The 12,866-nt window shown below is 46.2% G+C and overlaps 1 protein-coding gene across 3 annotated transcripts in view; it reads left to right on the top strand.

Annotated features, from left to right (window-relative positions):
* Sik3 (Salt-inducible kinase 3) overlaps positions 1 to 9,732 on the top strand; it is a 108,848-nt gene extending 99,116 nt beyond the window's left edge. For 2 of the 3 annotated variants that reach the window (XM_084606874.1, XM_084606876.1), the window contains exons 12-15: positions 610 to 722; positions 1,237 to 1,367; positions 6,252 to 6,388; positions 6,778 to 9,732. In XM_084606874.1, coding sequence (XP_084463000.1) covers positions 610 to 722; positions 1,237 to 1,367; positions 6,252 to 6,388; positions 6,778 to 7,935 — 1,539 coding nt within the window. In that variant the 3' untranslated portion in view covers positions 7,936 to 9,732. The remainder of the gene's footprint in view (positions 1 to 609; positions 723 to 1,236; positions 1,368 to 6,251; positions 6,389 to 6,777) is intronic. The other variant, XM_084606875.1, reaches the window with a different exon arrangement.
* The last annotated feature ends 3,134 nt before the right edge of the window (positions 9,733 to 12,866 follow it).

Genomic DNA, 12,866 nt, shown 5'->3' with positions numbered 1-12,866 from the left:
AAATCATGCTTGAGTGCTCGTTATATTACCCATTGCTTGGCCAAAAGTACTTTTGACCCCACATATAGGTCGTATTTACGACTCCGTCGATCCCCAAAGTTCGGAAGGTCATTTTTCAAAGAAAAAGTCAAGTTATAATAGGCAACATATGGTGTTTTCAGCGCTTGCATGTCCAGCTGCCATTGTATGATTGGCTTGTGGCTCCATCGAGCCGCACTTGGAGCCTGCCTCCACGTCTTCCTGGCTTTTCTAAGGAAGCTCCAATGGCCAGTGGCTACTAAATGCAAATCAGCTCTCGGTCTTTTTTTTGGTTGGATTCAAATTGAAATCTAGTCAGACTTTTTCAAGGCGTCTGATCTGTACCATTGACTGGTCAATGCGTTGGAGCGAGTCAAACCATATTGACTTCTTTCCTTCTTTTTTGTTCCACAAAGCATCCTTTTTGCCTTGTTTGCCGGTTTTGAATGGAATGCTAATCCTGTACGGGCATACTTCAATGCTTCACATCTACAAAAGCAGTGTAAAATTGCCTTAATGGCAACTCATAACATGAACTAATTGGGTTGCTCATCTCTTCCTTTTCTTTGCCTTGCCTGGCTTACCTTCCAGAAGTTGTCTTCTGTGAGTCCTGCCACCGTGCCACAGTCTCTTCATCCAATATCCGCACTCGGTGATGAGTGCAAAGAACTGGAAGAGCAGATGGACAGCAATGCCATATCAAGGTTTGCAGACAGTCTTCCTTTCTTTTCTGAGCTGTATGTGTACAGTTCTAGCTCCTCTCAATTCTGGCTTCGTGCAAGAACTTTGCTACCGTAGAGAGCATTAGAGGGAGATTTTATTTTGTTCCATGCGTTTTAGTGCATGAATTTAAATGTGCAATTTGTTCATATTGACGACTAGGCATTGTTTTTTTTTTTTTTTTGATAAGCCACACTGAATTTATTGACAGTAAATGAATTAAGCACCTTCCTTGAGACCAAAGATGAGTGTGGGAGTTCAGCTGGTTGCACTGTGTAGATTAACCACTGTATCATACTTTACTCCATTTTATTTCTTAAAAAGGTTCACTGAAAGTAACCTTACTGTGCTCTGTTTTAATTTATGCATTAACACACCTCACCTAGCCATCGTTTTTTTTTTTTGTAGAATTTCATTTTTTTTCCCTATGTGAACGAGTTAATCGTCGGTTAGCAGAACGCCCTGAGAATACTCTGAGGATCTGCTGTTCCTGTGCAGGTACCTGCAGGCACGTGGCCACGGCAAGAGGCACACGGTTGCCATGGGCAACGTGGAGGAGGTGCAGGACGCTCAGTGGAAGCCTCGGCAGCGAAGAAGTGGCTTGTTGACTGTTCTGGAAAAGCAGCCAGGTAACAAGGCGTCGTAGGATCAATAGGAACTTCTTAGGCTCACTGCTATATGCCCCAAGAATAGTACAGACAGGCAAGAGTTTAGCTGTGTAACATGTTCCTCATAGTATGTTCCCAAGGAGGTTCCACAAATTATACCTGAGCTCTGAACTGAGGGATCAGTAGGAACTTCTTAGGCTCACCTCTATGGCCTGTGAATAGTACAGACAGGCAAGAGTTTACCTGTGTGTACCATGTTTCTTTTAGTATGTTCCCGAGGAGGTTTCAAGGCAGAACTCCGAGCTGAGCATTACAGTGATGGCTGGGATGGGGCGAGGGTGTGGTGTACAAAGAGTAGGAATAGAAGAGGAAGTGTAATGTGGCACAGTTGAACAGCTATTGCTGAATCGTCATATTATGCAGCATAGTTTAAACTGTCAGCTTTTGGTATTGCTGAAGAGGCCAAGGCTAAAGAGCTTTTATCACCTTTCAGTCTCTGTAGCTGGTATTTGCCGAAAAGAACACTTGGGTATACATATTTTACTTTTTCTTATTTCTATCAAAAGTTATGCACAAACATATTGCCATAATAATTTGGTTTTCTCATTTACTGTTCAGCTAATGCGATGCAAGAAATGAGCTGCATGGCGAGAAAGGCATGACAAGAAATGGAAGGCACCAGCTATCCCTAACTTCTACTCTGCTTTAGTAGACATGTCAGACAGTAGTACCTCCAGTGTTGTTGTGGTCTTGGTTTTAACTACACATAAGTTGTGTGCTTTGTGCTTCAGCTCAAAATACATTAAAGAGCTGCACTTAATTTCTGTAGTGACATGACAAGGCTATGCATTCTGATGTTATGGCCCATAATTTAGATTCTCATGTTGGTGTGAGTGGTGATTGCCACAATACATACTATGGACTATAACTCACCATTGCTGCGAGAACAGTAGGTCTCACAGAATGGGATTTACGATCCTGTGAAGACAAATTTGGTTAAGAGGAATTCTTGAAGAAGATGAATCATTATCATCGCTTATTTTCGCTTAAAGGTCCCCAGAAAGGGGTCACCAAGAAGGGTAAACAACGCCATAACACTGATAGTTATTGAACCACCCATCATTCTCCCGCAAAAATTTTCGATCTAGCTTCTGCAACACCAGAGATATCGGCGATTAAAAATGACCCTTCCAATTTTCCCTCTCAACTCGTACGCCGAAGGGAGCCATAAAAAAACAAAGAATACAAGCAAGTTCAAAGCTCCGCCCAGACATACGTCACTTCGACGAACTTCCGGTTGCCGCGCGCTCGCTCGCTGGCGTACTCTGCCAAACCCGTCCTCGCTTGCACACGCCTGAGGAGTTCGCCAGTTCGCGCAGCGACGGTTAGTGTAACCACGAACCCGTGGTTATCCTATGTTACACGGCGGACCAAACCATGGTTGCACCACTAACCGCGGTTACCGCAAACCGAGCTTGACGACCTCGGTTTGTGTCGTTAACCGAGGTTATGACGGCGTCTGTTGACGGAAGCTACTCGTCGGCGCCCGAGTGCGCGAAACGTACGAGCGGGTCTGCTTCACAAAGTTATTCATTTGCCCACTGTATCACGTTTAAAGATCGATGTATAGATTATGGTGCCGCCCGACGTCTTCGATTACGGCCGACAGCGCAGCGACTGCGTACTGAAGCCTTGTCGTGCCTACAGTATCGTTTGAACGGCTTGTTGCTGAGCAGAACGCCAAAAAATACGCGGCCTTAGCTATGAAAGTACACGAGTTTGCAAAGCTTGCAGCACGGGATGTCGCGAGCAGGCTGAGGTACGTTACACAATTACCGCGGGGGTGGAACTTGCGAGCGCAGCGAACGCCGGCGCCGTGCGTGACCGTCCCTAGTCGTCGCTAGGCCTATTGTTTCGCTTCGAAGCCGCGGCAGTCGACGCTTTGGAACATGATCAACGCTGTCGTAAACCGTCTACTTATGAAACTGCCTTATAGTGATTCCTATCCTGCCATAGTAAAATAATTATAGGATTAACTCTGCCGACGCATTAATCGCAGAGCTAGTACGAGCAGATCGGATCAGCCGAAATGCACCAGCGGCAGCTGGCTTGAGCAGAAACTAGCTTGTATCACGGCTATCACTCTTACCAGCAATTTGCTGCTGGTCAGCGATCCTCACGAGGGCTTCATACTTGATATTCGGCTCAATATTCCAGACGCCAACAAATTTTAGCACGCTTTATTTCGGACATCGGTGCTAACGATCCGCCGTGTGGTTTGCGAACAGTATGCGGGAGGAGGGGCCACAGCGGCGATGTTTACGGCGGTCAAGGAGGTGCTGCCATCGTGCGGTGCTTGACCGTGCTGTTGACGCCTCGTCGGACGACACTCCGATACTCCTGAAACCACGTTATATAAATAAGATATTTGTAAATGCAGCTTCATTCTGCTGATCCCTGCGTCGCTTCGGTTGTTACACTTAATGGGCAATGGCCACCTAACCGATAAGGGCGGCGAGCTGTAACAGCCCGCACAGAGTTCGAGCAGCGCACGAGCAGACGACTTTCGCAGCTACCGGAAGTGTGTTCGTGACGTCATGGTTGCAGTGACCGCAGCGAATGGCAGCTTCTAGCAAGCCTTGCCAGTCAACCGACCCGTGACGTCACGGGATTAGGAAATAGTTCCATGCGACACCGCCAAGAGACATTCCCTCTGCCCGCGAATTTCAAAAAACGCTGTTTTTAAAAATTAATAATAAATCGCTGGCTTTGTTCCAAGGAGTTATACTTTGCGTTAATGCTCAAAAGGATGTGTTCTACACACTGAACACGTTTATCAGTGGTTTCTTGGGGGCCATTTCCGTGGACCTTTAAGGACCCCTAGGTGGGGCATTACATAAGGGGGGAGCAAAAAAAAGAAATCACAAACAATAGGAACATTTGGAATATAATGCTAGACCATTTGGTTAGTTTTCACTTGGACTCGCTGTATAAAAGTTTGCTTAAGACAAACTTTTTCGCTTGGGATTCGATTAAGAGGCACTTTCATAGCAACCCCCTTGCACGGTTCTCAAGGAAAGAAAAAATGTAAGCTATGCTCGTACACAAGGAAGTGCACCTCCACAAGGTGGCTTCTACACGCTTTCACTTAAAACTGTGAGAAAGCCACCTTATGGGAAAGTTGTTCTTACCGGTACAAGAAACGAAGGGCATTTTGTTTCTTCCCGTGCCCAGCGCAAAGGGTAAAATCTTATCATTGTGCATACTTTGCTTATGACAGACTGAAAACCACGTATTCGCAAAGTGAACTTACTCATTTACGTGAGCTTAAAAACTCCAGTGCCGCATTTTTAGCAGCCCTGCAGTACTGTAACTTGTGTCCTTGTGGTGCAGAAATGGCCAAGTATTGGCACCAAGCACACTGCCTGTGGCGGATGGAAATGGAGCATTCTGACACTGCTCCGGTAGTTGTGTCAACAGGAGATCCGTAGTTTTTAACATAGGATGGAAGAAATCCGGGCTAGAATGAAGTGAGAAAAAAGAGAGAGAAGGTAAGAGAGAGAGCACCTTCGAAGTGCTCAAAGCCGGATAAGAGGCAAGAAAATAGAAAAATAGCACACACAGCAGCCACTGCAATATGCAGAGAAAGAGAGAGAAAATAAGAAACAGTGAAAAAAGGAAACTATACCAGCGACAATTTTCAAGATAACATGACCTTGTTTTATGCTCTCATACTTCAGCCCACTTCATGCCACAAATGTTCTGGCTGCAATTTTCTTCCCATCAATTGCAAGGCCGTTTTGCTGCATTTTCATGAAGAAAGTATTTGGATGCATCTAGCATGCGCACATATTTTTTCTGAGGGTACTTTCGTTAAAGTGAACTTGTGATAAGATGAATAGATGTTTTCTTGTCCATTAAAGGTTTTATACGGTTTAACGTCTCAAAGTGACTCAGGCTATGAGAAGCGCCTATGAGATGATGGCTAAATTACAATTCTACTGCTTAACAAAGAAGAGATTTGAAACAAAACTCATTTCATGTCCAGCACAGGGTTGGTGGCTGCTTTAACTGTTCATTACACTGAGGCATGTTGAATGAGCTCAGTAGGTACCTCCAGTGACTTAAGAAAGAAAAATAAAAAAAGATGTGCTTGTTATGGAAGGTGGTACACAATTATGGCATTAATCTTTTTCACATTTAGTTTTCAAGTGAAGTAAGTGCACCTAATGTAATACACCACATGTGGCACAAAGAAAGTCATGGGCTGGCTTTGTTGTGCATCGAAATTTTCATGTTGAACATTGGGGGCCAGGTATAGTGCTTCCTTTAGGTGCATGTACATATCAGTTAGGCTTACAGAAGGTTATTTCATTGCGTTTGATCATTAGCAGCCGAATTCGATCGCTAGGTTTTAAATGTGGGACACCCGTAAACAGCTTTACAATTGTTTTGGCCGAGAGTGAATTTGTGGAGGCCAAGCAAGTTTTGCAATGTAATGCTGGGTCTGTCCATCTCAAAGTCTAGTTGTGGAAATGTCTGAGTGGAAATTGAGCCATTAAACAGAAAGTGAAAGAAAAGTTTTGCTTAGGAAGACAGCAGCAGCGCTGAGGGACGTAATTGATGTCCTGTTTGATGCACTGTTGTTTAGTGCAAGGTGGAACTATGTGTGTAGCACAAGGTCATGTAAGCCCACCTATTGCAGGCATCTCTTGTGTTACAAGTTGGACGAACACGTTTTCCTGGCCCAATGGGCTTCACAGAGTATTCCAGGTGTTGTAATACTCGCACTAGAGGCCTCATCGAGTAGCCCTCCGTCTCTCTCTCTCTACCTCTTTTTTTTTTATTGAGCACGTCCATACTGGCCACAGTCATTTCACCAGTTCTCCCTGTTGTGGATTGCAGTACCAAGGAGAGCAAGTGATGGCTGCCCATCCGTAAGCCCCCACCGGACCCAGCTTGAGAGGCTCTACAACCAAACTGTGGGCGTAGAGAACAAGTGCATAATCAAAGCTCTTCAGCAGGAATGCCAGCAGCTGCAGGTGCGTTCTTCTGTGTGTCGAAATGGCTGGCCGTTTGAGCTGCTCCTTGCTTTTGCAACAGCAGTGACCATATGTGCCACCTGGAGACTCTCAGTACTCTGTCATTTTAGTCCTTCAGCAGTTTAAAATGGCATTACTGCGTATGTGGGAGTGCGCTTGTGTACAGATACAGTGAGAGAACACATAGCCATTCTGAAATGCTTGACTGTTTAGTCTCTGTAATCATTTTACGTAACAGTGCTGAGAAATGGGGAGTTTGAAGTATGCATAGTATGGGGTGTGCTTGTGCTGTACACTGAGCGTTGCTGTGACAGGCAATAGTAGTGTGAGGTATCTTTAGGACCCTTGCTGTGGTGCATCTGGCTTGAAGTGCGTCCGTACTCGTGCAGAGGCATTATAGCCCCATGGATGCCCAGCAGCAGGCTGAGATACAACGGCGACACTCCCTGCACGTCCAGCAGATGGCGCACCTGCAGCCGTGCCTGATGGCCTCATCTGTGTCGTCCCCTCCTTCCATTGCGGGCTCCCCTATACACCAGAGTCCATCGCATGGGGCTGGGCCGCCCAGCCCAGCAGCCACGCTGTCTCAGCACCTCCAGCGGCTCCACCTGCAGCGTCAAGGTAGCCCTGTGGGTTTCTGCCCTGACCCTTACGCTTCAGACCCACTCGGTCCTGGTGGGTCGCCACCATTGGACACTGGGGGCGCTTCACCGGGGGCATCACCCCCATACCCATGTGGGGGTGCCTCCCCGCAAGGTGCGCCTGGGGCATCACCGCCCCCATTCGCCGACGCCAGTGGCCACCCTCGGCTGCAGACCCTCGTGTCTCAGCAGCTGGCACGAAACAGCCCGCCACCGGTTTTCCCCAACCTGGGGATGATCCGCGAGGATGCCACTGAGAACGGCGGCATCGGCCCGCTTCGAGTGCCCGGTCTGCGGCCAGAGATCGTGGTGAGCCCCGCCGTGTTCGAGCCGTTCCCGGGTGGCCGGGGCTTCCCACCTCACATCAGCGTGACGGACGAGCTGGGCAAGGAGGTTCTGACGTCGTCTTCGTCGTCCACCACGTCTCCCTCGTCGTGCTCGTCCGCAACAGCCTACTCGGAGGCCTCGCTGCTGCCTTTGGACCTGGCCTACTCTCCTGTGCGCTGGCAAGGCACGCCCCTAGACGAAGTGCCTGCAGCCGCTTGGGGTCTTCCGTCGCCCCTGCACGCGTGCTGCGGCGAAGCCCCCCTTCAGAAGAGCCCCAGTGGGTCCCTGTGCCTACTGCTAGGACGGGGCATTGCGCCCTGCAGGGGCGGAACGGGGGGCGACCTGCTGCATGACATTCGGCGGCGCCTGGACGCGCACGCGCCGGAGCTTCCACTCGTTCTGCAGCCGTCAGAGCGTGGCCTTGCGCTCAAGCACCCCGCTGCTGGCGTTCAGATTGAGCTTGAACTGTGTGATGGGCCGCACCCAGATGAGTGCGGCCTGAAGATGCGGCGCATCTCGGGTGACAGCCTGCAGTACAGCGAGCTGTGCCAACGGCTGGTGGCATGCATGAACATGTGATCTCCGGACAGCCCGCCGCTGGCCTAGCGGCGCTGCCAGTGCCTCTCCTCCGTGTGTGTCTCTTGTGTTTGTCCGTGCCTGCCCGCCAACCCACAGCTGCTGGTCTTGCTGGCACTTGATACTTTCTAGACTGAATGCCGGCTGACCAACTGTGCAGAGAGGGCTACCTTGTCACGTCCTTTCTGGCCAACTGTTTTCTGCGGCCACCCTTTGGGATCACTGTTTCAGTTACAAAGGTTTCTCTTTCAGGGATAATGAACGAGACCTTTCGGATGGTTTTAGTGTGATGGCAGGTGACTGCAAGATAATGTTTTCCGTGATTTCACTGTCTGTGCATGTGCTCTCAGGGTGTGGTTGTGTGTGTGTGCATGTGTGTGCATGTGTGTGCATGTGTGTGTGTGTGGGTGGATGAAAGTGAGGGTGCGACAGGAAGCCTGCTGGAAGTGTTGTTTCTGTTCAGTTCTCTCCCTTAGTGTCGTGTCACTGGAACTACACTAGAAACAAGAGTAGCGACTTTTGAATGTCTTCTCTGTTGTCCATTTTCTCTCGCACTTAATGTAATAGAGCAGTAACATATGGTCCAAAGGAGACCGGTCTGGTCGTCATGGGGATGTCTGCAGTATATAATTCTCAGGTCTTTCTGATTCAGTTAGAAATTATATTTTTAAGCATTGGAGCTTCATTTTTCTGTGTGGTAATGTGCAATTGTACAATGAAGAGTATACAGAAAGACTCGGAAGTGTATCGTAGTGAGAGCATTAGTTGCCAGGACTTATGCAATATGATTTTTTTTTTCTATTGCAAATAAAGATTTATCTGTGCATCAGATGAAGTGGCTATAAATGAGAGTTGCCTGTTCTGCATCATGAATGATTCATCCATGTAATTACGTAAAACTGCGCAGCCTGCATGTTGTATTAGAAGATTGAAGTCATACTTTTCTAAACAAGTATCATCATATTAAACATTGCAAATCCCAATTTGTGCATGTGCAAGCACCGTTCTCACACATATTCGTTAGCCAGATAAAGTATTGCAGCTCAATGAGAAAGATTTCGGATGCCTGATTATGTAAATGCTTTCTGGTCATGCGTCAGGGTGTCCCTGCTTCGTTGCGTTGCTGTAAATCATTTGAGTGTTTTTTTCTGTATTAGTGCCTTGTAGGTAAAAACCATGACTGAGTTTTCATTGCACAACTTCCAGCAGGTGCATATGATGGCACTCATAGCACCATTTTTGGGCATGCTGTCCTCATTGCGGAAAATCGGGAAACACGAAAGCAGTTGAGTTGGCACAGGTTAACGCATGAAAAGATAAGTCGTCATGGTTTCAGTGAAGAACCGTTAATGCAGTTGTCATGAGCAGACGTGGCTTCTGATTACTTTAAAGTGATCTTAAATATACTAAATGCTTAAAAATGTTAAAAATCATTCATTCATGGAAGGGACAGGATGTTTGGGACAGCAGACTGTCATTGTGCACATTACTTGACTGGCAAACAACTTTTTTGAAGTGTGTGCTGTTAGATGTTCTTGCCACCTGATTTGCCTTTCCTGAGAGCCAATGTGCTGATGTTGCATTAGTGCTACACGGTGTGTGTCACTGAATGCTTTGTGTAGATGTCAACAAGGGTGTTACTTATTTTTGTGACTCAGTTTTATGAGTGCTATACAGTGCGACTGTGGCTAGGCATACGGTTTTGCCTTGGTGATAAGCCTGAGAAGGTGTCGACTTTGTGCATAATGTGTAGTCGTGCACTTTGAACAGACATAGGAAGATAAGAAAGCTGGTAGACAATTTTATTTCTTGGATACGATGTAGGGGAATACATGTACAAATGGGGGGAACAGTTTGATCATTAGCTACATCAAGGCAAAGCCATTTGAGAAAGCTTGTTTTTATTTCTGTTTTTCAATCTTGCAGAACGCTACTGGTCAGAACTTCGTTTGTGCAAAGCTTTTTTGCAGTTACTTTCTTGCTGTTTTCTTTTTGCTTTTTTCTGAAGCTTTAGCTCTTGTCACTGAAAAATTTAATCTGAGCAACCAGACATCTCAGTACACTTTTGCTTGCCTCTACTTTTTATTGTTAGTCTCCATACTAGTTGTTAATGCAGACACATGTTTCAGCTTGGTTTGCTAGCCTCCAAGCTAAGGCAAGTTGTTGTATTTGAAATGTATTAGATCCACACATTTGTTTGATGCATCCCCTTCATGCCTGCAATGAATTGTGGCATTTTTACTTAGTTCGGTTCAAGAATTTAAAAACAGAACTGCTTACTTATATGCTGTTAAAAGAAAGTGAGACCGGGTGGTTTAACGTATCACAAAAATCTAGCTTCCAGATAAGAAAAAAGAGGAGAGATGAAGGTCATAAATTGACTTAACATAGCTGGCTGGACTGCATGTTTTGATAATGAATGCATTGCTGAATCACTGATTGGGCTCCACAGCAAACATATTGGTTATTTCGATAGCTAGCCTAAAGCTGCAATTTGGTCTTTCACACCTGACATAGTGCGGCTGATTCACTGTGCAGGTTTTTGCTTCTATAGATGATGTTGGGGTTTCTGGAAATAAACCAGCTCTGACAGTATGTTGGTCTTTCCATCCCTGTTTGGTTAGGCACCTGTAAGCACCTCGATTTTGTAAGAAGCCAACACCAACCGGTCCAAAAATGTTTCTTGTAAGTTTGTGCAGTCTTGACCAGAAATGTGTGACAGCATATGACATTCATACAGTTAGCTGCTGTGCCATGGCACTGTTAAAGCTACAAGGGCAAGGAATGTTCAATGATGTTTGATTTCAGATATGGTTTATTCGTTTGTAAAAGTGAACATTACTTTTTTGAGCTGTCTGCATTCACTGTGATGGCCTATGAAAATGTTCTTTATTGCTTTTGGCTCGCTGGCTCTGTTAAATGGATGCCTGAGAGAAAATCTTTAAAAAAGCTTTGATCTAGGCAAAGCAATTTGTTTTTGTATTAGTGTTTTTGCAACCAAATGTGCACATTTTGTGTAGAGGCTGTGTAAGATCACAGCTTGCAGTTTGGGAACGAAAAGACCTTGAAAACAAATGCCCTCCGCTCTTTTCAGTTTGTTCTTATTTTTACCCAAGAAACAATGTGCAGCTACATTGTAGTCCGTCTGTGTTGAATTGTGAAAAAAATACTGTCGATCTGTTGCACTGTTCGTTTTTGGGCGTACATGTTGTTCATGCAACCATTCCCAGCCACTTTGCTGCTCCTCTTCTGTACATAGAAGAAGAAAAAAAAAAAGGATTGAGGATGCCATGTAGTTACAAGGTTTGTATAAAAAGGGAGGCCTTCTTGCTAGCACTTTCGTGCTGCAGGAGGGTTGTGTACAGTTGCTACCTGATGTCATTTTTCTAGACGTACTATGCCTTTTGACCAAACTTTCCTGTAGAGTGGCAACCAAGGGTCACGATGTGTCCGGCTGCTTTGAATGTAGTGACTAAAAGCTTAAAGGTGGCTTTTAATTCACTTTAAAGTTTAGCTTATCATTTATGGGAGATCAGGTGGAACCTAAATTCTTCTCATCTAGCATTTGAAACTAATTTGCACATTGCAGGAGGGCGGCTAATGCAGGCCTGGCTTCATAAAGGAGCTAAGCATGTGACAGGCACGGACAGGGCTGTCATCCAACAGCTCTATCTATCAGTTTCAACCATGCAATTCCTGTACAGCATTGATAATATAATGGCGCCCGTTGTTCGTGCATAAAACTTTGTTACGCCACGCACCTGCAGTGTTGGGAGTTTTGTTCATGTTTGAATAAAAATCTGCTTGAACAAGCACTCCACTCTGGCCCAGTGCCAGGGTGGATAGGGACTTCAAAGTCATTGCAATAATGGGTGCCATTAAAAGGATCCAATAAAATATTTATTGATAAGCTTCCGGCCCTGGCCTTGTGTATGATTTTACGTAGATCATTTGTTTGTTATTTACGTTTGCGGGCAATTTTTCCTGTCGGTATGCAGTGGGAAATGGATTTAGAGTGTTCCTTTACAATTCTTGTCACAGAATATAGAGTGATCAACAAGAAGATAGCATATGATCGAAGCCACGGAAAATATGGTAAGCTGTGGTATTGCATTTTGCCAAATAAATTAAGTGAGAGATGGCCTTCAGGAGTGCGATTTCTGGAACTGGATTCGCATGCTGGAGACATGGCATGCAAGTCTCTGGTTCTGCAAGTGCAATATGTGAGAATAGTAGCTGTTAGCACCGTTAGCTGAATTATATACGTCGTACAGGTACATGGCCACGACATCGAGCATGTGACGCTCATGGGCGCAGTGGACGGCAGCGCTTTCGGCTTGCATGCTACTCAGTGTTCGGCACTGGGCATTTAAACTGTTTCGTATCGAAGGCATATACCAGAGGGCGCTTTGAAATTCCTCAGCGCTATAGTAAATTGTATAGACCTTTGCATCGGGTGAGGAGGTTGTCGAAACACCTCCTCTCTGGACTGTTGCAAACCGGTTTCGCTGCCGCCTCCACCGTGTTGACGTCATGCACACACAGCAGCCCAGCGAGCAATATGGTGACGCCCAGGAGGCCTTCGTTGCAAAGGTCTATACCAGTGAAACTGCCTTACTTGTCGATACTAGTGTGTTATAATAAACGGAAGATACGAGTACGTTCAAAATCGGCGACAGAGGCGCACGGAGCCAGCTATAGCGTATACAAGCGAATCAGCTGCGCCGCACCGGCGACAGCTGCTAATTAGCTGTGATGATGGAACACGGCTGGTCTCGAGGGAGGGCGCGCTCTTCCGCGAGACCGATCGTGGATGGAATTCTCGCTTGTATCAAAGCACGATGCAGGTCAGCCATCCTCAAGGAGGATTCATTTTTGAGCAAAACAAATTTTAGCATGCTTTCTGACTCTGGCTCATCGCTGGTGCGGGCGCG

This window comes from Amblyomma maculatum, chromosome 6, assembly GCF_055883805.1.
Source record: "Amblyomma maculatum isolate TAMU_Amacu chromosome 6, ASM5588380v1, whole genome shotgun sequence".
Taxonomy (NCBI): Eukaryota; Metazoa; Arthropoda; class Arachnida; order Ixodida; family Ixodidae; genus Amblyomma; species Amblyomma maculatum.
This window is presented reverse-complemented; position numbering and strand designations above follow the sequence as displayed.